We start from the raw sequence: 22,847 nt of genomic DNA on the forward strand, positions 1-22,847 counted from the left end.
TTACGCCCAATGAGTATGTAAAATATTCATACCAGAAACATACTTTACCTATGATTTCTGCTGATAGTGTAGAAGAACAGACCTGGTCAAGCTTTGCTTGTTCTCTCAAACTGAGGCAAAGTTACTCATTAAACAATACACAATACTCACAATCTCTGGAGTCCTGTGTACAGCTCCATGTCTACGGCATGCAAAGTCTGCAAATTCTTCCAATACTCTATGTATCTATAGGGAGATAATGGGGTGGGGAGGAAAGAAGGTGACTTTAATACAGAAATACAATGCATTAACTTTCAGAGGAACCATCTATGGAGACTCTCAGTAACCCAGGTCATGGTTGTCCCAAAGATGCTTTTTCAAGAGGCAACTGGACTTTCTTGTTTTTCTCTGAGGGTGTTTCATTTCTCATTCAAGAAGCTTCTTGAGATGAAAAAGCTTCATGGATGAGAAGCTAAATGCCTTCAAAGAACAACAAGAAAGTCCGTCTGACTCTTGGAAAAAATTCAGAGGAACCGTTGACCATGCAGTTAGAACCAGGGGTGGGCTGCTGGGGGTTCGCAAGGGTTTGTGAGAACCTCTACCTAAGATTCTGTGCAGTTCGGAGAACCCCCAAATCCCACTCCTGGCTGGCCCTACCCACTCCATCCTACCCTCCCAGGAGTCCCGTTTTGGATGCAGGTAAGTGCAGGGCACGCGCGGATGCTCAGAGAGGGCAAAAAACCAGCCTACCAGAAGTTTGGGAAGAACTTCCCGAACTTCCTCCAGAGGGCCTCCAGAGCCTGGGGAGGCAGTTTTCAATCTCCTGGAGGTTTGAGGAAAGCTTCTGGAGCCTGGGGAGGGCAAAAATGCCATACACACACCCTGCCATGGTGCAGGAGGCCGACTAGGCCACGCCCACCATGGCCATGCCTACCCAGTAACCGGGTAGAGAACCCCTTGCTAAAATTTTTGAAGCCCACCCCTGAGTAGGACTAGTGATGGAAAATGCAACCTCTGAAGTTGGTGGCTTTCGTCAGGATTTCAGCTGGCTCTTTAGGATGCCAGATCCATGCACTATATAACTTTATGATGCCTGGATCTGGTATAGATGAGACAAATTTGGCAAGACAGCAAGCAAACCTTGATATGACATAAAATAACGATAGGAGACTTCCTAAGTAGGAAGAATTTACCCAAATTATTATTTTTACTGCTCATACTAAATGGATACAATTTTAAACCATTCAACATTGCTTTGCATGTAAACTAAGTACAGGTAGGATTCCAGTATTTAGTCTATCAATTGTTGGGAGTAAACAGAGCAAAACTTTGTGGCCACGGACCCCCAAGACCTAATTCAAGACTAATTAAACCAGGGATAGTCAACCTTTTTTATACCTACCACCCACTTTTGTATCTCTGTTAGTAGTAAAATTTTCTAACCGCCCACCGGTTCCACAGTAATGCGCCATGTATTGTTGTCTACGCATGCCTCTTGCGCATCATGGATTGGGTTTTGGGGGGGGCACCGGCTATCGGCTCTGCTTGTCTGTTACAGCTGGGTGGTGTGGGGGGAGATGCGCGAGCTATTCTGGGATGAGGCTCTTTTGTTTGTGGTCGCACTATAGCGCCATTTAGTTTCACTTGCGCAACGTGAACTAAACATATGTGCGGGTGATACAAATAGTATATTTTCAGAAATTTAAATTGTCACGGGGAATTTTATGAAAACCTAATGAAAATATTTTTAAATAATGCTATGAAATTTTTTTTAAAAAGTCAATTAAATTAAAAAAAGTAAAGTGCTTCAATATCGGAAAAACCTCTACCGCCCACCATGAAAGCTGGAATGCCCACTAGTGGGTGGTAGGGACCAGGTTGACTACCACTGATTTAAACAATAACATGGATACCCTTTGATGATATCATGGACCACAGGTTGAGAACCACTGTACTACAGTATCTTCAAGAGGCAGATAAATAAGGAACCACACCTCTTCCACGGGAAAAAACCAGCATGAAGTAAATAATCCTCTAAACGCAAGAATATATATTTTTTCTTCAAAAGTACTTCCTTTCCTAGGCATAGTCATTTTTAAAAAAAAACAAAAACAAAACAAGACTCTTTCCCCCCCCTTACTTAACCAATTCACTAAAGAAAACCTAGCTAATAAATCAATTTTGTCATTATTAATTAATCAAGAGCTCTTGTTGCTCAAACCAAGAGAGGAAAAAGATTTAAAAAAATGTGTCCTCTAACTTTCTGCAGTTTTTAAATCTTTGAAAAATCTAATAATAATAATAATAATAATAATAATAATAATAATAATAATAATAATAATAATAATAATAATAATACCACCACCACCACCACCACCACCTGCCCAGAGGAAAAATGATGGTAAATTCTACTCAGATCAGCACTGGATGCTTCAAAGAGCTAAACAACCAATCAGGACTTTTGTACAATATTTGAATGTGTAACTATATTTTTTTTGGGGTGGGGGGACTGTACATTTCAGCGAGCATACTACTGCAGTGGTATCAGCTTTCTGAGGTACTTAAAATTGTGGCTCTTCTTTTTATTGAACACGTTTAAAGTATTTGCACCCTGCTTTTTTCAAAATGGTTGCCCAAAACAGTGTCCAATTAAAGGCACACAATATAAAATATAGACATGTCACAACAAACTAAAGTAAAGTAAAATCACAAAAATTATATTAACCAGAGGAGAAACTAAAATTAAAACAAACAAACCTCTAACATAGAATAGAATAGAATAGAATAGAATAGAATAGAATAGAATAGAATAGAATAGAATAGAATAGAATTTTTTATTGGCCAAGTGTGATTGGACATACAAGGAATTTGTCTAGGTGCATACGCCCTCAGTGTACGTAAAAAGAAAAGATATATTTGTCTAGAATCATAAGGTACAACACTTAATGATAGTCATAGGGTACAAATAAGCAGTCAAATCATATTAGGAAACAATATAAATCATAAGGATACAAGCAACAAAGTTAGAGTCATAAGTGGAAGGAGATGGGTGATGGGAAAGATGAGAAGATTAATAGTAGTGCAGACTTAGTGAATAGTTTGACAGTGTTGAGGGAATTATTTGTTTAGCAGAGTGATGGCGTTCGGGGAAAAAATGTTCTTGTGTCTAGTTGTTCTGGTGTGCAGTGCTCTATTTTGAGGGTAGGAGTTGAAACAGTTTATTTCCAGGATGTGAGGGATCTGTAAATATTTTCACAGCCCTCTTTTTGATTCGTGCAGTATACAGGTCTTTAATGGAAGGCAGGTTGGTAGTAATTGTTTTTCTGCAGTTCTAATGATCCTCTAAAGTCTGTCTGTTTTGTTGGATTTCAGAACCAAAGCAGACAGTTATAGAGGTGCAGATGACAGACTCAATAATTCCTCTGAAGAACTGGATCAGCTGCTCCTTGGGCAGTTTGAGCTTTCTGAGTTGGCACAGAATGTTCTATTCTTTGTTGTCCTTTTTTGATGATGTTTTTGATGTTAAGTGTCCATTTTATTTTATTTTATTTTATTTATTTTATTTTGATCTTGCGATATGGTAGAATATGGGAGGGTTTCTCCTAAAGTCTACCACCATTTCTACGGTTTTGAGTATGTTCAGTTCCAGATTGTTCTGCTCGCACCACGAGGCTAGTCATTCAACCTCCCGTCTGTATGCAGATTCATCATTGTCTCAAATGAGACCGATCACTGTTGCGTCATCTGTGAACTTCAGTAGTTTAACAAATGGATCGTTAGAGATGCAGTCATTGGTATAGAGAGAGAAGAGAAGTGGGGAGAGCACACAGCCTTGGGGGGGCCCTGTGCTAATTGTACAGGTATCTGATGTGATTCTGCTTAGCTTCACCTGCTGCTTCCTGTCTGTTAGGAACTTCTAACAATGAAAACAGTATATAATGTTTTGGATAATTTAGACATACAATTTCAGCATGGGGTAAAATCCTTGGTATAAAATGTAGTGTTCATGATTAGGAAACATATTAAAAATGCTTTGTCTAGGCCAGGGGTCTCCAACCTTGGCAACTTTAAGATTTGTGGACTTCAACTCCCAAAATTCCTCAGCCAGTTTTGGCTTTGCTGAGGAATTCTTGGTTGTTGAAGTCGACAAGTCGTAAAGTTGCCAAGGTTGGAGACCCCTGGTCTAGGCATTCAAAGCTTTCTTAGGCAAAAGTCTTGGGCAAGTGGTTGCCCTTGAAACCCCAGAGAGCCCATTTTTCTATTCCTGCCTAACCTCAGAGATGGGTTTCAGCAGGTTCTGACCAGTTCTGGAGAATGGTAGTGGAAATTTTGAGTAGTTCGGAGAACTGGTAAATACCACCTCTGGCTGGCCCCACCCCCACCTATTCTCGGCTTCCCGAGTCCCCCAGCTGATCGGGAGGAAATGGGGATTTTACCCTGCCACACCCACCAAGCCACACCCACCAAGCCATGCCACACCCACCAAGCCACACCCACCAAGCCATGCCATGCCATGCCATCCATGCCACGCCCACCAAACCAAACCACACCCACCAAACCACACCCACCAAGCCATGCCACACCCATCAAGCCACGCTCACAGAACCAGTAGTAAAAAAAACATTTTTTTTAATTGAAAAAGTTTTACAAAATTTTTTCCTCCTTTCCCCCTCCCCTCCCTTCACAAACCCCTCCCCTCCCCCAGACTTCCTGGAACAAACACAAGGTATAGTAAAAATAAAACATAAAATTTCCTTCCTAACTAAATTATAATCCTACAATTCTCATCAATTCCTAACCTCCCCCAAAACAATCAAAAATAATACACTCTAATCATTCAAAGGCAGTCTGATAACTCTTAGTCTGATATCTGTTTTGAATATAGTCAATCCATTTTTTCCATTCACTTAAATATCTTTCTTGCGTATTGTCTTTCAAAAAGGCTGAGATTTTTGCCATCTCAGCCAAATTGGCTACTTTCAATATCCATTCTCCTATTGTAGGTACTTCTTTTTTCTTCCAATACTGTCCTATTAGTAATCTTGCCACTGTTATTAAATTTAAAATCAACTTAGTCTCAATTACTGTACAGTCCGTGATAATTCCCAGCAAAAAAACTTGCGGGCAAAAAATTTTTGAATCCCACCACTGCCTAACCTGCAGCAATATTCCCTCATCCAGAGAATTTCTTCCTAAACCTAAGAATTTGGGGAGTTCAAAGTACAGGACATTAAGCTGAAGAGAGTGATTTGAGATTCACAGCTTGGTTACAGTATGACAGCCAGAAGAAATACGCGCAGTTCTAAAAGTATATGAAAGCCTTAGGATCCATTTCTAGACTCCTTACTCAGATGGGTTTCAGGACATGATACTATTCACCCAAAAATTATGGATAGTAAGTTTTTGATGGCTTCATCCTCCAAGGATCTGCCAACTCCATCTGGAAGGTAACCGAGTTTGCAATCCCCATTACTTTGTTGTTTTGTCTTTTCTCAAATCACACATCCGAATAATAGAGTAACAGAACAACAGCGTTGGAAGGGACCTTGGAGGTCTTCTAGTCCAACCCCTTGCTCAGGCAGAAGGTCCTATACCAGTGATGGCTAACATTTTCCAGACCGAGTGCCCAAAGCACGCGCGCATGCACGGCCAAACCCCCAAAATGCAATGCGTGCCCGCCCCACATTCATAGGTGCCCCATGCACACAGCCTGCCCCCCGCATGTGTGCACCTCCATTACATGTGAGCACCCCCCCCATGAACCATCCCCCATCCATGCATGGCCCCCCCACATGCCCTATCTCCCTGGCACATGCACAGCAGAGACCCAACAACCAGCTGTCTGGCGGGAGCCGCGCAAGCATGCATGGTGGAGCTGAACTGGGGTGACGGCTCATGTGCCCAGAGAGGGCACTGCGTGCCATCTGTGGCAGGCGTGCCATAGATTCGCCATCATGGTCCTATACCATTCCAGGCAAATGACTGTCCAATCGCTTCTTCAAAACCTCCAGTAATGGAGCCCTCACAACTTCCAGAGGCAAGCCATTCCACTGATTAATTGCGCTCACTGTCAGGAAATTTCTCCTTAATTCAAATTTGAATTGCTCCTTGGTAAGTTTTCCACCTGTTAACTTCTTGTCCTGCCCACAGGTGCTTTGGAGTTTGTCAACCTCCTGTTCTCTCTGATAGCCCCTCAAATATTGTAAGGCTGCTATCATGTAGACCTTCTCTTCATTAGACTAGACGTAGCCAGGACATCGTACAATCCCCTCATCATCTGTATTGCTCTTCTCTGTGCTCTTTCTAGAGCAAGGGTGTCAAACTCAAGCCCATGGGCCATAGGGTGCTTAGATCTGGTCCATAGGGCTGCCCTGAAAACAGCAAAGGACCAGACCATGGTGCCTCTGCCAGTGAAAATGGAGCTCAAGAGGGGCCATTTTCGATGGCAGAGGGTTGCAGGAGGCCATCACAGCCGAAAACAGAGCTCGGGAGCCTGTTTTTGGTGGTAGAGCCCTTGGGCCACCATAGGTGCCCCTGACATTAGTGACCTCGAGCTGGCCATGTCCACCCTGGTCATGCCCAACCCGGCCTCTCGAGGTTAAATACAACCCTGATGAAGCCCTCAATGAAATTGAGTTTGACACCTCTGGTCTAGAGTCTCAATATCTTTTTTGTATCGTGGTGACCAAAACTGGGCGCAGTACTCTAAGTGTGGTCTTGCCAGTGCAGTATAAAGAACTAACACTTCATGTGATCTTGATACTATAACTCTGTTGATACAGCCTAGGACTGCATTTTAAGTTCAGTGTTCATGTGCAAATGTTGCGCCATGAGGAAGAAAGATTACATTCATTTTCTGATCTAAGCTCACCATCCGCCAGTTGCGCCCCTTTCTTGACCGGGATGCCTTATGCATGGTCACTCATGCTCTCGTCACTTCTCGCCTGGATTATTGCAATGCTCTCTACATGGAGCTACCCCTGAAGCGCACTCGGAGACTTCAGCTAGTCCAGAATGCAGCTGCGCGGGTGATTGAGGGAGCACCACGTTGCTCCCGGGTAACACCACTCCTGCGCAGTCTGCACTGGCTACCTGTGGTCTTCTGGGTGCGCTTCAAGGTTTTGGTTACCACCTTCAAAGCGCTCCATGGCTTAGGGCCCGGGTACTTACGGGACCGCCTGCTGTTTCCATATGCCTCCCACCGACCCGTACGCTCTCACAGAGAGGGTCTTCTCAGGGTGCCGTCCGCCAAACAATGTCGGCTGGCGGCCCCCAGGGGAAGGTCCTTCTCTGTGGGAGCACCTACCCTCTGGAACGAACTTCCCCCCGGTTTGCGCCAATTGCCTGACCTTCGGACCTTTCGCCGGGAACTGAAAACTTATTTATTTATCCAAGCAGGACTGGCCTGATTTTTAAACTCTAAATTTTAAATTTTAAATTTTAAATTGTAATTTTATTGGGTATTTTATAGGGTCAATTGGACGGTTTTAATTTCGGCCTTTTATTGAATAAGTTTTTTTAATTGTTATTTTAGTATGTATATTAATTGTTTTAAATGAAGACTGTACACCGCCCTGAGTCCTTCGGGAGAAGGGCGGTATAAAAGTTTAATTAAATAAATAAATAAATAAATCCTAACAGTTTTATAAGTCTCAATCACCCCTCCCACTATCTCACTTCACTATATAGCGTTGGTTTTTTTAAATGATGGCTTTGTGAGTTTTTTGAATAATTGTGCGACTGATTTAGTGTTCCAATTGAAGCCTCATTTGTATCAAGTGAAATGTTCATGTTCTAGGTCAAGACATTTTAAACAATCATTTCCCAAATCCATGTCATTGCTATGTACTCACTAATTATACTGTGCTCTGTTCTCCATTTCTTAATGATGATTTTTTTTTTTAACAAAAAGAATATTCAAAAAACAAAAATCTGGATGCTGTACATACCATTTCACAATGTCTTTGTGATTAATGAAACTTAATTAACCCTAGTATTTTAATTTCTTTAAATTAACTCCAACTCTCCCAAAGGTATATATGTTTGCATGTACCTTTTGCATGCAAGATTTCTACCTGTGCATCAACTTCACATAAGGATTCCCAATTGGAATTGAAAACGATTAAAAATATTACAGATTTATTGTACACAATCCCCAGGCACAAGACCACATCACTGTCCAATTTTTTTGCAGCTCCAATTCCTCGCCTCTTTTCACAAAGTGGAGAAGTATTTTCACAGGAGATAGGCAGCCGTAACATATGTAAGCATCCATTTTGTATGTCCAATTATGCTAAGAGCATAGATGTGTTCTTCAAATATCAATGCAATGCAACAATTATTTTAAATGTGTCTTTATTGTATCAGTCTCTATGAGCCCAGGATATTCTGATAGATATGTCATAAAAGAGGGACAACTGAAACACGTCTGTCACATCTGACACATTTCAATGGAACCTTTTACTAGATAATAAAGCTAGGCTAACATCTGCAGAGAGACTGCAGTGTTATGTTTAACAATACAATGTGGAAAAACAATGCAAGCAAAATTGCTAGAAACAGCTGTCTCCATCTCGGCATAATTTCATTTTCACACACTAAGGACTAACCAAAAAGATACAGATATTTTTTTTAAAAAAAAATCAAAATGGCAAACATTACCCAAAGATTGTTCTGCTTTCATTCAGTTTTTAATATCAAGGAAATGGGTATAAATAATATAAATGAGACTGTGTAATGTCCTAAGCTGAATCTATTAAACACAGGCAGTACATGTAAGATAAAGGCAAGGTGAAGGTTCCCCTCACACATATGTGCTAGACTCTAGGGGGCGGTGCTCATCTCCATTTTAAAGCCAAAAAGCCAGCGCTGTCCAAAGATGTCTCCGTGGTCATGTGGTTGGCATGACTCAACGCCAAAGGCGCACGGAACTCTGTTTCCTTCCCACCAAAGATGGTCCCTATTTTTCTACTTGCATTTTTTACGTGCTTTCGAACTGCTAATTTGGCAGAAGCTGGGACAAGTAACGGGAGCTCACCCTGTTACGCAGCACTAGGGATTCTAACCGCTGAACTGCTGACCTTTCAGTCAACAAGCTCAGCATCTTAGCCACTGAGCCACTGTGTCTCCCATTTAATTTCATTCAGTTTTTAATATCAAGAAAATAGGTATACATACTATAAATGAGACGGTGTAATGTTGTCCTAAGCTGAATCTATGAAACACAGGCAGTACATGTAGTAATGGATAAACCAGTCCTTATAATTTGTTGCTGTCCAAGATGTATTGTCACAACACTGTTCCAGTGTGACATTTAAGATAAACTCTGTAAAAATTCACTTTTCTTTTTGTGCACAAATTTTGTCATGCATTATTTCTTTAACCTACGGTTTTGGTCTAATGGGCACCGGCATATTATATTTTTGAACCAAGTCACAGGCTTACCTAACCATGTTATAAGATTTAGATTTGTGCGCTATCTGAGTGACACTAATGATCGGATCCAAACATTTGTTCATGAAATGTGAATCAGGTTAACCCAATTTTTCCTTCTTACTATTAGAATGAATGAAAGATGCCAGAACTATTCATCCATTTGTAATTTAAACATACACAAACACACACACACACATTTTCCACTGACAAGGAGCTCTGTCCATAATCAGAAGCAATTGATTTGTATTATCAGAAAAAAAAATTCTATATGATAAGAAATGTTAAGTCTAGCACTCTGAATTTGATTAGTTCCTATTCATTGTTTCTTGTCCTGCTTTAGGGGCTTTGGAGAATAGCTTGACTCCCTTTTCTTTGTGGAAACCCCTTAAATATTGGAACCCTGCTATCATGTCACCCCTAGTCCTTCTTTTCATGAAACTAGACATACCCAGTTCCTGCAACCGTTCTTCATATGTTTTAACCTTCAGTCCCCTAACCATCTTTGTGGCTCTTCTCTGCACTCTTTCTAGAGTCTCAACATGTTTTTTATATTGGGGCGACCAAAACTGGATGCAATATTCCAAGTGTGATCTTACCACTAGAGTTCTACCCTGAAACTTAGGAAAAAATGAAAGGAAGTTGCAATATCACTTTGATGGTACATAGTATTGGGTTCTTGATGTACTCTGAACTTTCTGCAGATGCTTCACTATCAGGCCCTCAGGTTTGAGGGAATCAGACTATTAAAAGAGGCTACAAATTGTACAGACCTTTATAATGATGGCCTTTTCCATCTTCCTTGGCCAGGGTGCCTGCAAAGGAGAATACACTCCTTTTACTCAAGGATCCTTGCTGCATTTGGACTGCAGGCCCGCTGAATTCCAACTATTAAGTGGCATGCAAATGCAACATAATTGAAAGAGGAGCGGTGTGCTAGGCACTATTATCTTGCAGGGTAACAAGAAAATTGATTTGTTACCCAGGCATATTACATCTAGTGATCCAATCGAAAGCATTTGCCTTCAGTGATTCAGTACATTTAGCATGTTGATTTAACCAAAAAGAAGAAGAAGAAGAAGAAGATGATGATGATGAATAAATGAATTCAGAGCAAGGGAATAAAGGCAGATAGGAGCCTGTTTCTCAAAATATCTGCCACAAAGGAATCACCTCTTTGCCTTTCCCCATTGCTTCCAGCAATTGTCAGACAAATGGAACTTAGAGGAACTGGGACAGATTGGTGCTTAGGAAGCTGATGGGCTCCATAGCTTTCCGTGGAAGCCCACTTCAGCTAGGTTGCCCCTCCTGCACGCAGCTTTAAGAAACTGCAGCAAGAGTAACAGAGCAACTCACAAATCACCAGGCAGCATTTAAAAGGGCAAAGCAAGCCACCCACACAAGATATAACGGGGGAGTGTGAAGCTTTCTACTGGCTGAGGTAATAATTCATAACACACCTTATATAATGTTCACAAGTAATTCCTTTTATAAACAACATCGCCAGAGACTAAAAGATTGATTGGTTCCTAGATATTAATTTAACTCCTGCCTTTGCAATTAAACTAAATCTCCCCTTTTATGACCCTGTAATACCTTAATTCAGGATAGAGTCCGGGCAACTGGATGGAACTGAGCGTTTACTGGATGGATGCCCTTCCTGACACCTATGGGGAGTTCACAGCAGGTATTTTTTCTTTGCACCCTAGAAAAGAGAAACATCTGCTGCTATTTAGGATTGAACTCTCAACCTTCCGAGTGGGAAGGGAGCGTCTTCACCAGTTTTGATCATCACATTATAAAAAAGATGTTGAGACTCTAGAGCAGGGGTGTCCAAACTTGGTCCCTTTAAGACTTGTGGACTTCAACTCCCAGAGTCCCTCAGCCAGCAAAGCTGGCTGAGGAACTCTGGGAGTTGAAGTCCACAAGTCTTAAAGGGACCAAGTTTGGACACCCCTGCTCTAGAGTATAGAGAAAAGCAACCAAGATGATTAGAGGACTGGAGGCTAAAACATAGTATGAACGGTTGCAGGAACTGGGCATGGCTAGTCTAGTGAAGAGAAGGACCAGGGAAGACAGGATAGCAATCTTCCAATATTTGAGGGGCTGCCACAGAGAGGAGGGGGTCAAGCTATTTTCCAAAGCACATGAAGACCAGACAAGAAATAATGGTTGGAAACTGAACAAGGAGAGAGATTCAACCTGGAAATAAGGAGAAATTTTCTGACAGTGAGAACAATCAACCCATGGAACAGAAGTTGCCTTCAGAAGTTGTGGGAGCTTCATCACTGGAAGCTTTCAAGAAGAGACTGGATAGCCAACTCTCAGAAATGGTGTAGGATCTATTTGGGCAGAGGGTTGGACTAGATGACCTACAAAGTCCCTTCCAACTCTGTTAATCTTTGTCTACCACTAGGCCACCACACTGCTTGCCTTTGCAATTAAACTATTGTTGAGAAATCTTTAATTCATGCACATTATCACACTCGCAGTTAAAGTGGTACAAAGTGATCCCTGTTCCTTAGAGATTTAACTTATTTCTTATGGCGTGAAATTTCATGGACTGCAATCCTTTTCTTCCAATGCATTAGTCACTAAATAAACGCATTAGTCACTAAAACGAAACAAGACTTATTAAAGGCACTGGGTGCCACAGATTAATTTCAATATTCTTCTGAACTTGAGTATGCAGGGTTCTGAAAGCTATTATCTCATGCTCACATAACAGGAAATCACCTCCATGAAATGCTTCTGATTAAATATTCATTAAATCATGATGCTATTCCAGTGCTGCATTTGTTTATTTAGAGTACTTAAGAGAAATAGAAGTCAACATAACCATAGCAGACCGTGATTAAAAGGCACCCCGTTGTGACACACCTTAGTAATTCAGCACATTTTTGTATCAGTATGGAACAAGATATTCACTTAAAGGAATTTTTGATTGAAGATCATTGTAGATTATCAGATTTAAAAAAATAATAATACTTGAGCTAAGGGAGCAAGTTTTACTCCCGTCTTAGTTGAAAAACTGAAGCGAGCACAGTGCCTTAAACAAAGCAATATGTTATAATAAGATTAGAGCTCGCGGCAGAGGTGAAATGTGAAATTTGTTACTACCGGTTCTGTGGGTGTGGCTTGATGGTGGTGGGTAATGTGACTGGGTGGGCGTGGCCAACTTTTTTCTTTTTTTTACTTTTAAAAGCATTTTTTCTGATCGTCAGAGGCTTTTGTTTTCTTTTAAAGGCATTTTTTTTTTGCCTTTAAAAGAAAAAAAAAGCCTCTGATGATCAGGCAACTCAGCTGGGATCACCAGAGGAACCTTTTAAAAGCATGTTTTACAACCTCTTCGGCCAAAGAGGTTGTAGGAAAAATGCTTTTAAAAGCCTTTGACGACCCCAGCTGAGCGACACGGATCATCAGAAGCTGTTCTTTTTACTTTTAAAAGCATTTTTTTGGCCAAAGGAAAAAAAATGCTTTTAAAAGTAAAAAAAAAAAAATCTGATGATCGCGCGGCTCAGCCGGGCATGGGGGGTGGGCAGGGATTTTTGCTACTGGTTCTCTGAACCACCACCCGCCATTGCCACCGGATCGGGAGATCCGGTCCGAACCGGGAGCATTTCACCTCCTATTGCTCACAGGAACAATAGCTAAATCTCCATCCTCAGAATCACACAGGTTCTATTTGGTCAGTCGGTCATTTGTACTCAAAGACCCCAAAGGTGCCAAGGACAGCTATAGATCTGAAGGGCCAGCAGTGGTGATCATTTAAGCAAAAGATGTTACTTGAAAGTAAAGGGATAATTTTGCTGAAGTCTAACCCTGACTGATGAGAAATTATTCACCCACTGTAAGAAATCTGGATGACAACGACGACGACGATGATGATGATGATGATGATGATGATGATGATGATGATTTTACCAGTTTGCAGCAAGGAAATAAACAGTGATTCAACTCTACTGCTGAATTATCTGAATTAGAAAACCTTTCTTAATCTTATCACTAAATTGGTGGGTCCAGGATGAAGCTGTAGATAGAAAGTTATTGAACACTTGGGAATTGTCTCAGGCCTTGAGATAGGGTGGGCTGCTGAGCTCCTGTGGGACTTTCTTATGGATGTATATGAACTGAGGTAGCAATAGCAATAGCACGTAGATTTATATACTGCTTCACAGTGCTTTACAGCCCTCTCTAAGCAGTTTACAGTCAGCCTATTGCTCCCAACAATCTGGGTCCTCATTTGACCCACCTCGGAAGGATGGAAAGCTGAGTCAACCTTGAGCCTGGTGAGATTCGATCTGCCAAACTGCTGGCAGCTGGTGATCAGCAGAAATAGCATGCAGTACTGCACTCTAACCACTGCGCCACATGGCTCAGTTGATGATAAATGATTGATAGATGATAGAAAGATGATAGACAGACAGGATAGACGGATGAGATAGAAGACATAGAGATAGATACATATATGAAGACAGACAGAGATAGGCAGAGGGGGAGGGGAGGGGGAGAGGGAGAGGGAGAGGGAGAGAGAGAAAGGTAGTATGCTATGTTGTAACTGTATGGATGGCGTCTTAGAAAAGAAAAGAAACCACAAAATTATAAGCCTCCCAGGGTCATTGACTGAGATGGACAGCTATAGAAGTAAATATTTATTAGATAGATAGATAGATAGATAGATAGATAGATAGATAGATAGATAGATAGATAGATAGATAGATAGATAGATAGATAGACAGATGGACGGACAGACAGACAGACAGGATAGATAGATGAGATAGAAGAGAGAGAGGGGGAGAGAGAAAGACAGAGATTTAGATTAGACTAGACTAAACTAGACCAGGATTCCAAACCAAAATGAGTTTTTTGTTCAAACCACAATAAACTAAACATGTTGCTATAGTATAGCCGATGACGTCCATGGGAATGTATGCATAGTATTTTATAAAGCCAGAACTAAAGTTTCCAGCCCCTCATTGTCCAGAAGAAGCCAACTTTAAGCTCCATTTTTCTTTTTCTACTAATCAAGATTGGCTTTTTTAAACCTTCCCAACCCCAGTACCCAAGGAGCCAATTATTGATTGGAGTCCCAATGCTGGATAGAACCACCCACAGCTGTTTCATGCTACTGTAAAATAACTGCATTGTTAAATGGTTGCAATGCAGAGCTGGAACGCTACACCCATCGTTCACAACCGATTTCCCCCACCGTGCCATTTAAACCCCACAGATACCGTAACTCTATTTAACGGACTCAGGCACGTTTTTAATTAACGCAACAAGGATAAACTCCAAGCTCTTCCTCACCGAAACTTGTAACATCTGTGCTGGCTGAAATTGTAGCTAAAAAGTCATTTAATGATATGCCTCATCAAAAAAAAGCTTGCTGCAATTGTTACCTTTTTGCAACAACTTCAGCATTAAAGGATCAAAAGAAAAGACACCAAGCCAGGCACTTCCTCCACCCCACCTCCCTTATAACAACTTGTTTATACTGGGTTTCCTCCTTGTGTTATAAACCTGACAGCTGAAATGCTTGTTTTACACAGGTTAATGTGGCCCATATGTTACTGCTTCTGCTGAGCTGGCTTCCCTTTTTCTCTCTTTTCAGATGCATTTTTCTTGGTGAAAGTCAAAAAAAAAAAAATCAGAGGTCTGCGCAGCTTAGGGACCAGGGAACAAGAGTAAAGGCTGTTGCAAAGAATAAATGAGCAGCACCTGGCAAATTCTGTCAGATCAAGATGGCTGCAGGCCATTTGTTCCAATCTGATGCTCCAAACCAGCAATCCCTTTTCAAACATTGCCTCAGTGTGAAATGCCAAAGAGAGCCCTTTTGCACACCGATGTGGAACAAATAGTAAATTAAGAGCAGTGCACGTTGGGACAAATAATCTGAACTCCCCATTCATGCTGCTGGGAGTTAGCATGCAGAAATCCAACCGACAGACTAAATTACCACTCGGCTGTTTCTAACGTGGCATGGATGCCATCCAAACCTTCCTGTAAGCCTATTTGTTTTGCCCCTGAGAAGCCAGTATGAGCTTTCCCCATTGGCTCTTTTCCCTTAATTTTGCAAGGTAGCAAAGAGAGGAAACATCCAATATTGCCAAAGGCAGTGCCTACGTTTAAGGGCAGCTGTATCTTCCAGCGTGGCTTTTCTGATTTGAAGAGAAGTTAGGGGAAGGACAGGATTAAGTGGTGGAGAAATTCAGCCATTATAGTGGAATATATTCTATGGCACACACGCACAAATCCTAATTCCAGGCTCAGCTATCTTCAGTTAACCACAGTTTTCTTCTTCTTCTTCTTCTTCTTCTTCTTCTTCTTCTTCTTCTTCTTCTTCTTCTTCTTCTTCTTCTTCTTCTTCTTCTTCTTCTTCTTCTTCTTCTTCTTCTTTTCTTCTTCTTCTCCTTCTCCTTCTCCTTCTCCTTCTCCTTCTTCTTCCTCCTCCCCTCCTCCTCCTCCTCCTTCTTCTTCTTCCTGTTCCTGTTCCTCTTCTGCTTCCTCTGCTTCCTCTGCTTCCTCCTCCTCCTCCTCCTCCTCCTCCTCCTCCTCTTCATCATCATCATCATCATCATCATCATTATATCTTTGTTCGATCATAGACCACCATGTAGAATACAGAGATCATAGTTAAATAGAATAGAATAGAATAGAATAGTCGGAAGGGACCTTAGAGGTCTTCTAGTCCAGCTCCCTGCTCAAGCAGGAGAACCTATACTATTTTAGATAACTGTCTAGTGTCTACACTTGTCTTCTTGTTCCAGAGATGGAGCGCCCACGATTCCTGGAGGCAAGCTGTTCCACTGGTTAATTGTCCTCACTTGTAGGAAGTTTCTGCTTAATTCCAGGTTGCTTCTCTCTTTGATTATTTTATTTATTTATTTATTTATTTTGTCACGCAGTATATATAAGCATAAGCATGAAATAACTATACAATATATAAGCATATATATAAGTACAAGCATGAAATAATTATACGAGTTGGATACAATCAAGGGGAACATTAGGACAGGAACGGTAGGCACGCTTGTGCTCTTATGCATGCCCCTTACAGACCTCTTAGAAATGGGGTGAGGTCAATAGTAGACAGTTGTTGGTTGAAGCTTTTGGGATTAGTTTCCAACCCTTCATGAACCAGTGATCGGTATTTTAAATGGAAGCAAAGCCCCCTGATTCAACAGCTACCTGTCAGCGAGGCTATTATCGAAAGACCCACCAGAAAAAAAGGGTTTTTAACCCTTTTCCTAAGAGCTATTAGGGAGAGGATCATCTTGACCTCAGGCAGGAGTGAGTTTCCTAGGACCCCCCCACCCCACCCCCAAAAGATTTGGCTCCATGCTGCTGAGCCCCGGGGCCTACTATGGAGACAGAATCAGCAGAATCCCATTGCAGATGGGATGGTAAGACTGTACTGAGAAATGACCATGGCACAGGGAAAGAGGCATTACTGCACGAGTCAAAAAGAGGGCTGTGAAAATGTTTACAGACTCCTCGCATCCTGGACATAAACTGTTTCAACTCCTACCCTCAAAACGATGCTATAAAGCACTGCACACCAAAACAACTAGACACAAGAACAGTTTTTTCCCAAAGGCCATCACTCTGCTAAACAAATAATTCCCTCAACACTGTCAAACTATTTACTAAGTCTGCACTACTATTACTATTGATCTTCTCATCCTTCCTATCACCCGTCTCCTCCCACTTATGACTGTAACTTGTTGCTATATCTCTACGATTTATATTGATTGTCTCCTAATATGATTCAATTGCTTATTTGTACCCCATGACTATCATTAAGTGTTGTACCTTATGATTCTTGATGAATGTATCTTGCCTTTTTATGTACACTGAGAGCATAAGCACCAAAGACAAATTCCTTGTGTGTCCAATCACACTTGGCCAATAAAGAATTCTATCTATCTATCTTATAAACATAATAAATATTTTGAATGCTACCTGGAAACCAACAGGCAACTCGTGCATTTTTCCTGCAGTCCCCAGAGCCCACTTCTCTGTGTCTTTTTAAGAAAGCCATAAATAAGTTGTGGCGGGTCTTGATGATGATGCAATATGGTATAGTAACTAGAAACACAAAAAAACTAATACCTTTGGTATGGAAGCAATAAAAAGTTAATAACCAGGCACTAAGAAGCTGTTGCTATGAGGAAAAAAAAAAGATTTTTGAAGGTAATATTTTCCTCCTATAAAAAGGACAGGAAATGTCTAGGGGACCTCCAAGGTCCCTTCCAACTCTGTTATACTATTACTATTACAATGATGGGATATCCCCTCCTCCCAAAAATGCAAGCAGAGCAGTGATGGGCTTCAAAAATTTTAGCAAGGGTAAAGTGACCAGAGCGGGACACCATTGACTGGGAGGGGGGGGCTGCGCATGCGCACTGAGTCTTGCCACCTGCCTGAAGGAGGAGGAGCGGCTGCTGCTTCTCCACTCTTCCAGGCAGGCTCGGCTCTCCTCGGCTCTCCTCTCGGCTCTTCTCTTCCTCTCGGGTGAAGTCAAGCGGCCTCTCTCCTCCCTCTCGCGCCCCCTTCTCCGCCACTCCCCCTTCTCTGCCTCCTCCTCTTGCGTTGCCACCTCCCATTTTCAGAATGGGAGTGAAACAAAAAAAAATCGGGACTTTTTGGAATTGCCGCGGGACGCGGGACAAATTATTAAAAAGCAGGACTGTCCCGCCAAAAGCGGGACGTCTGGTCACTATAAGCAAGGGGTTCTCTTCTCAGTTGCTGGATGGGCGTGGCCATGGTGGGCGTGGCCTAGTCAGCCTCCTGCACCACGGTGGTGGGGGGGTCTTTTTGCCCTCCCCAGGCTCCGGAGGCTTTCTTCAAGCCTCTGGGAGAGCGAAAATGGCCTCCCCAGGTTCGAGAGGCCCTCTAGAGGCCACAAAACAGGCCTACCGGAACTTCCTGAACTTCCGGTAGGCCCGTTTTTCACCCTCCCTGAGCCTTGGTCCGCACCCTGCACTTACCTGCATCCAAAACAGGCTGCATGGGAAGAGAGGGGTGGGCGGGGCGGGGCCAGCCAGGAGTGGGATTTGGGGGGTTCTCTGAACTGCACAGAATCTTAGTTAGAGGTTCTCCCGAACCTCTGCAAACCCCCAGGAGCCCACCCCTGAAGCAGAGAAAAAGAAAAACATCACACTAGATTTGAGCACATTTATTCATTTTAAATGATAATTTAAGGTCACTTTAAAAAAAAAAGATCTGCATTTCCCCCACCCCAGCTTGGTAATTATCAGCATAACCATGGAGTGTCATTGTGATTTGTCGAGGTAATAATCAAAAAGCATAACATTCATGTCACAGTTCACCCTGTACTTGCAAATCACTGCTTGTTTCCAGTTTTGGACAATTTATTTCAGAGAGAGATAATGCAGGAATTCGGGGACAGAGAAAGAAGATGGGGAAAGATGCCCACTCAGGTTGACAGAAATCCTAGAACTAAGGAGAATTATCCTGACAGTCAGAACAATTAATCAGTAGAACAGCTTGCCTGCAGAAGTTGTGAATGCTCCAACACTGGAAGTTTTTAAGAAGGGGCTGGATAACCATTTGTCTGAAGTGGTGTAGAGTTTTAGAAGACCTCCAAGACCTTTTTCTAAAATCCCATCTTCTAAAGATCTCCATGACTTTCACTAAAGAAATGCAAAATGTCAAGGCAAAAAACAGAGAGACTGTAGCCTACAGCTACCTAGATGGGCAAAGTATCTTTTGCTGCCAGAGATTCTTAATTGCAAGAAGTCTGGAGACTAAACTGTGCGATGAAGGGAACTTCATCTAACTTCATCTAAAAGGGAACTAGGTATGGTTAGCCTAACAAAGTGGAGGCTTAGGGGAGACATAATAGCAGCCTTCCAATACTTGAAGGGCTGTCACAGTGAAAAGGGGGCCAGTCTCTTCTCCAAAGCATCTGAGAGCAGGACAAAAAATAACGAGTGAAAGCTTGTCAAAGAGAAATTCAACCTAGAGCCAGGGGTCGGATTCTAACAGTTCGGACTGGTTCAGATGAACCGGTAGCTCCGATGATCAGCTGGAAGCAAACTGGTTTGCTCCGATGATCAGCTGGGCCCGCCCGCCGGCCCCTGCACTCTATTGACCTATATCTTCTCAGCTGATTCGCCTGGCAGAGCAGATTGCTGTGTGTTATTTGTGTTACTCCCCAGCAGTTAAGCAGTTAAGTTTTCGAGTGCGCGAAGTGCGCGATCACTGAACCGGTTGTTAAACTGGCAGCATCCCACCACTGCCTAGAGCTAAAGAGAAATTTAGTGGTAACAATTAGTCAGTGGAACAGTGGAACGGCTTGCATCCTGGAGTTGTGGGTGGAGGTTTCCATGAAAAGATTGGATAACCATTTGTCTGGGTTAGTATAAGGCCTCTTACGGTTGGACTAAAAGACTTCCAAGGCCCTTTCAAGTCCTATGGTTCTAAGAACTTTCTCAACTGAACACGCTCAAAACTGTAGAAATGGTGGTAGACTTTAGGAGAAACCCTTCCATACTTCCACCTCTCACAATACCAGACAACGCAGTATCAACAGGTGAAACCTTCAAATTTCTAGGCTCTACCATATCTCAAGATCTAAAATGAACAGCTAACATCAAAAATGTCATCAAAAAAGCACAACAAAGAATGTTCTTTCTGCGCCACTTCAGAAAGATCACACTGCCCGAGGAGTTGCTGATCCAGTTCTACAGAGGAATTATTGAGTCTGTCATCTGCACCTCTATAATTGTCTGGTTTGGTTCTGCAGCCCAACAAGACCGACACAGACTTCAGAGGATAATAAGAACAGCAGAAAAAACAATGGCTACCAACCTGCCTTCCACTGAGGACCTGTATACTGCACGAGTCAAAAAGAGGGTTCTGAAAATATCTACAGACCCCTCACATCCTGGACATAAACTGTTTCAACTCCTACCCTCAAAACGACGCTATAGAACACTGCACACCAGAACAACAACTAGACACAATAACAGTTTTTTCCCGAACGCCATCACTCTGCTAAACAAATAATTCCCTCAACACTGTCGAACTATTGACTAAATCTGAACTACTGTTAATCTTCTCGTCGTTCCCATCACCCATCTCCTCCCACTTATGACTGTATGACTTAACTTTTTGCTTGTATCCTTATGATTTATATTGATATTGATTGTTTCCTGATTGCTTATTTGTACCCTATGACTATCATTAAGTGTTGTACCTTGTCTTTCATGTACACTGAGAGCATATGCACCAAGACAAATTCCTTGTGTGTCCAGTCACACTTGGCCAATAAAAAATTCTATTCTATTCTATTCTATTCTATTCTATTCTATTCTATTCTATTCTATTCTAATTGTGTTTCCCTCTGGATTGGAAATAATACTCATAATACACCTATGCAATATGAATTCTGAACCTTTTGGGGTCTGTTTTCCTGGATCAACCAAGAGATGAAATAGCTTTCTTGAAATGACAAGGAGAAGCATCACAATCCTTCATCACGATATAACACTAAAGATGAATGTAAGATAAAGGTAAAGGTTCCCCTCGCACATACATGCTAGTCGTTCCCAACTCTAGGGGGCAGTGCTCATCTTGGTTTCAAAGCCAAAGTGCCAGCGCTGTCCGACGATGTCTCCATGGTCATGTGGCTAGCACGCCAAAGACTCACGGAATGCTGTTGCCTTCCCACCAAAGGTGATCCCTATTTTTCTACTTGCCTTTTTTATGTGCTTCCGAACTGCTATGTTGGCAGAAGCTGGGACAAGTAACGGGAGTTCATCCTGTTACGTGGCACTAGGGATTCGAACCGCTGAACGGCCGACCTTTCTGATTGACAAGCTCAGTGTCTTAGCCACTGAGCCACCATGTCTCCTAAAGGTTAATGTAGATTCACTTTTTACAACCTAGAATGAGAATTGCGACCGATTCCTGGAATCCCCATTCAAGATGTCTTAATTCCTGAATTATAGGCATTTCCCAAAGGGAATGGCTAAGAGAGTGCTTCAAGATTAAGAAAAATAACTGATCTTGAAGCAATGCAGGATAATTCATAACAGACCTTCCTGCTCTCAGAGAGGAAAGGGTAGCTTTAACCTATCCTATCCCTTTCACAGGTTACACTTGAATTATTTGGGGGGGGGGTTTTGAGTCATCATGTAGTTAAAATAAGAATAAGGCCGTATTGTAAATTCTCTAAATCCTGCATTATATACAGCTGCAATCATTTTGCAGGGAGACTAAGCAGGTAGCACTGTTCCTTCCTTCCCTCCTTTCTTTAGTACCACAAAAGGGATGAATTTGGATTTTTTTGCTCAGTTACAATCTCATTTGTTGAGGCTTTTCTGCAGTAAATCCCAACTCTTGGAGTGGAATTAGGCCTTTAAAATTCATAACCTCTGCAAAGCAGACGTGCAGGGATAACAAACATGGATAACATAGTCTCTATGCATGGGATAACAAACAGGTTTCAAAGTTAACTATTCCTCCCCACCTCACCCCATTCATTCCTTTATTTTTTTTATTTTCCCTCAAGACAGATGGCCTTCTCTCCCACCTCCTTCATTTCCTCTGACCTAAGGACAGCAGTCTTCAAACCTCACATTTTCATGATCCTTCTCTTAAATACGGAAAAGTCTTGATTCAATGCTCTCATTGCAAGCTGAGCTTTCGTCTTCTTCCGTTCCCTTCAGAGGTGGGTTTCAGCAGGTTCCAACCAGTTCTGAAGAACCGGTAGCAGAAATTTTGAGTAGTTCGGAGAACCAGTAGTAAAAATGATAACTGGCCCCGCCCACTTCTATTCTCTGCCCCCTAAGTCCCAGCTGATCAGGAGAGAATGGGGATTTTGCAGTAACCTTCCCCTGGATTGGGGAGGGAATGGAGATTTTACAGTATCCTTTTCCTGCCACGTCCACCAAGCCACGCCCATCAAGCCATGCCACACCCACCAAGTCACGCCCACAGAACCGGTAGTAGAAAAAATTGAAACTCACCACTGGTTTCCATGCCTTTCTTCCAATTCAGAGTTAGGGCAGGCTTAGTGGAGGCCCATGCCCTCACTGAAATCTACTCATGTCAGCATTGATAGAGTATAGAGTATAGAATATAGAATATAATATCCTTTATTGGCCAAATGTGATTGGACACACAAGAAATTTGTCTCTGATGCAGAAGCTCTCAGTGTACATACAAGCAATGATTTGATAAATCATAAATCATAAGATGCAATCATAAATCATAAGATATAACCAACAAAATGATAGTAATAGCAATAGCAATAGCACTTAAGACTTATATACCACGTCATAGTGCTTTACAGCCCTCTCTAAGCTGTTTACAGACTACAGCATATTGGGGGCAATATGCTGTCAGAATATTGCCCCCAACAATTTGGATCCTCATTTTACCCACCTCGGAAGGATGGAAGGCTA

The 22,847-nt window shown here is 42.1% G+C and overlaps 1 protein-coding gene across 2 annotated transcripts in view; it reads right to left on the reverse strand.

The window, feature by feature from the left end:
* Positions 1 to 22,847, reverse strand: part of NTRK3 (neurotrophic receptor tyrosine kinase 3) — a 517,214-nt gene that overhangs the window by 380,785 nt on the left and 113,582 nt on the right. For both annotated transcript variants that reach the window (XM_058156317.1, XM_058156318.1), the window contains exon 2: positions 151 to 225. In XM_058156317.1, the coding sequence (XP_058012300.1) occupies positions 151 to 225 (75 nt within the window). The remainder of the gene's footprint in view (positions 1 to 150; positions 226 to 22,847) is intronic.

This window comes from Ahaetulla prasina, chromosome 13 (genome assembly GCF_028640845.1).
Source record: "Ahaetulla prasina isolate Xishuangbanna chromosome 13, ASM2864084v1, whole genome shotgun sequence".
Classification (NCBI taxonomy): domain Eukaryota; kingdom Metazoa; phylum Chordata; class Lepidosauria; order Squamata; family Colubridae; genus Ahaetulla; species Ahaetulla prasina.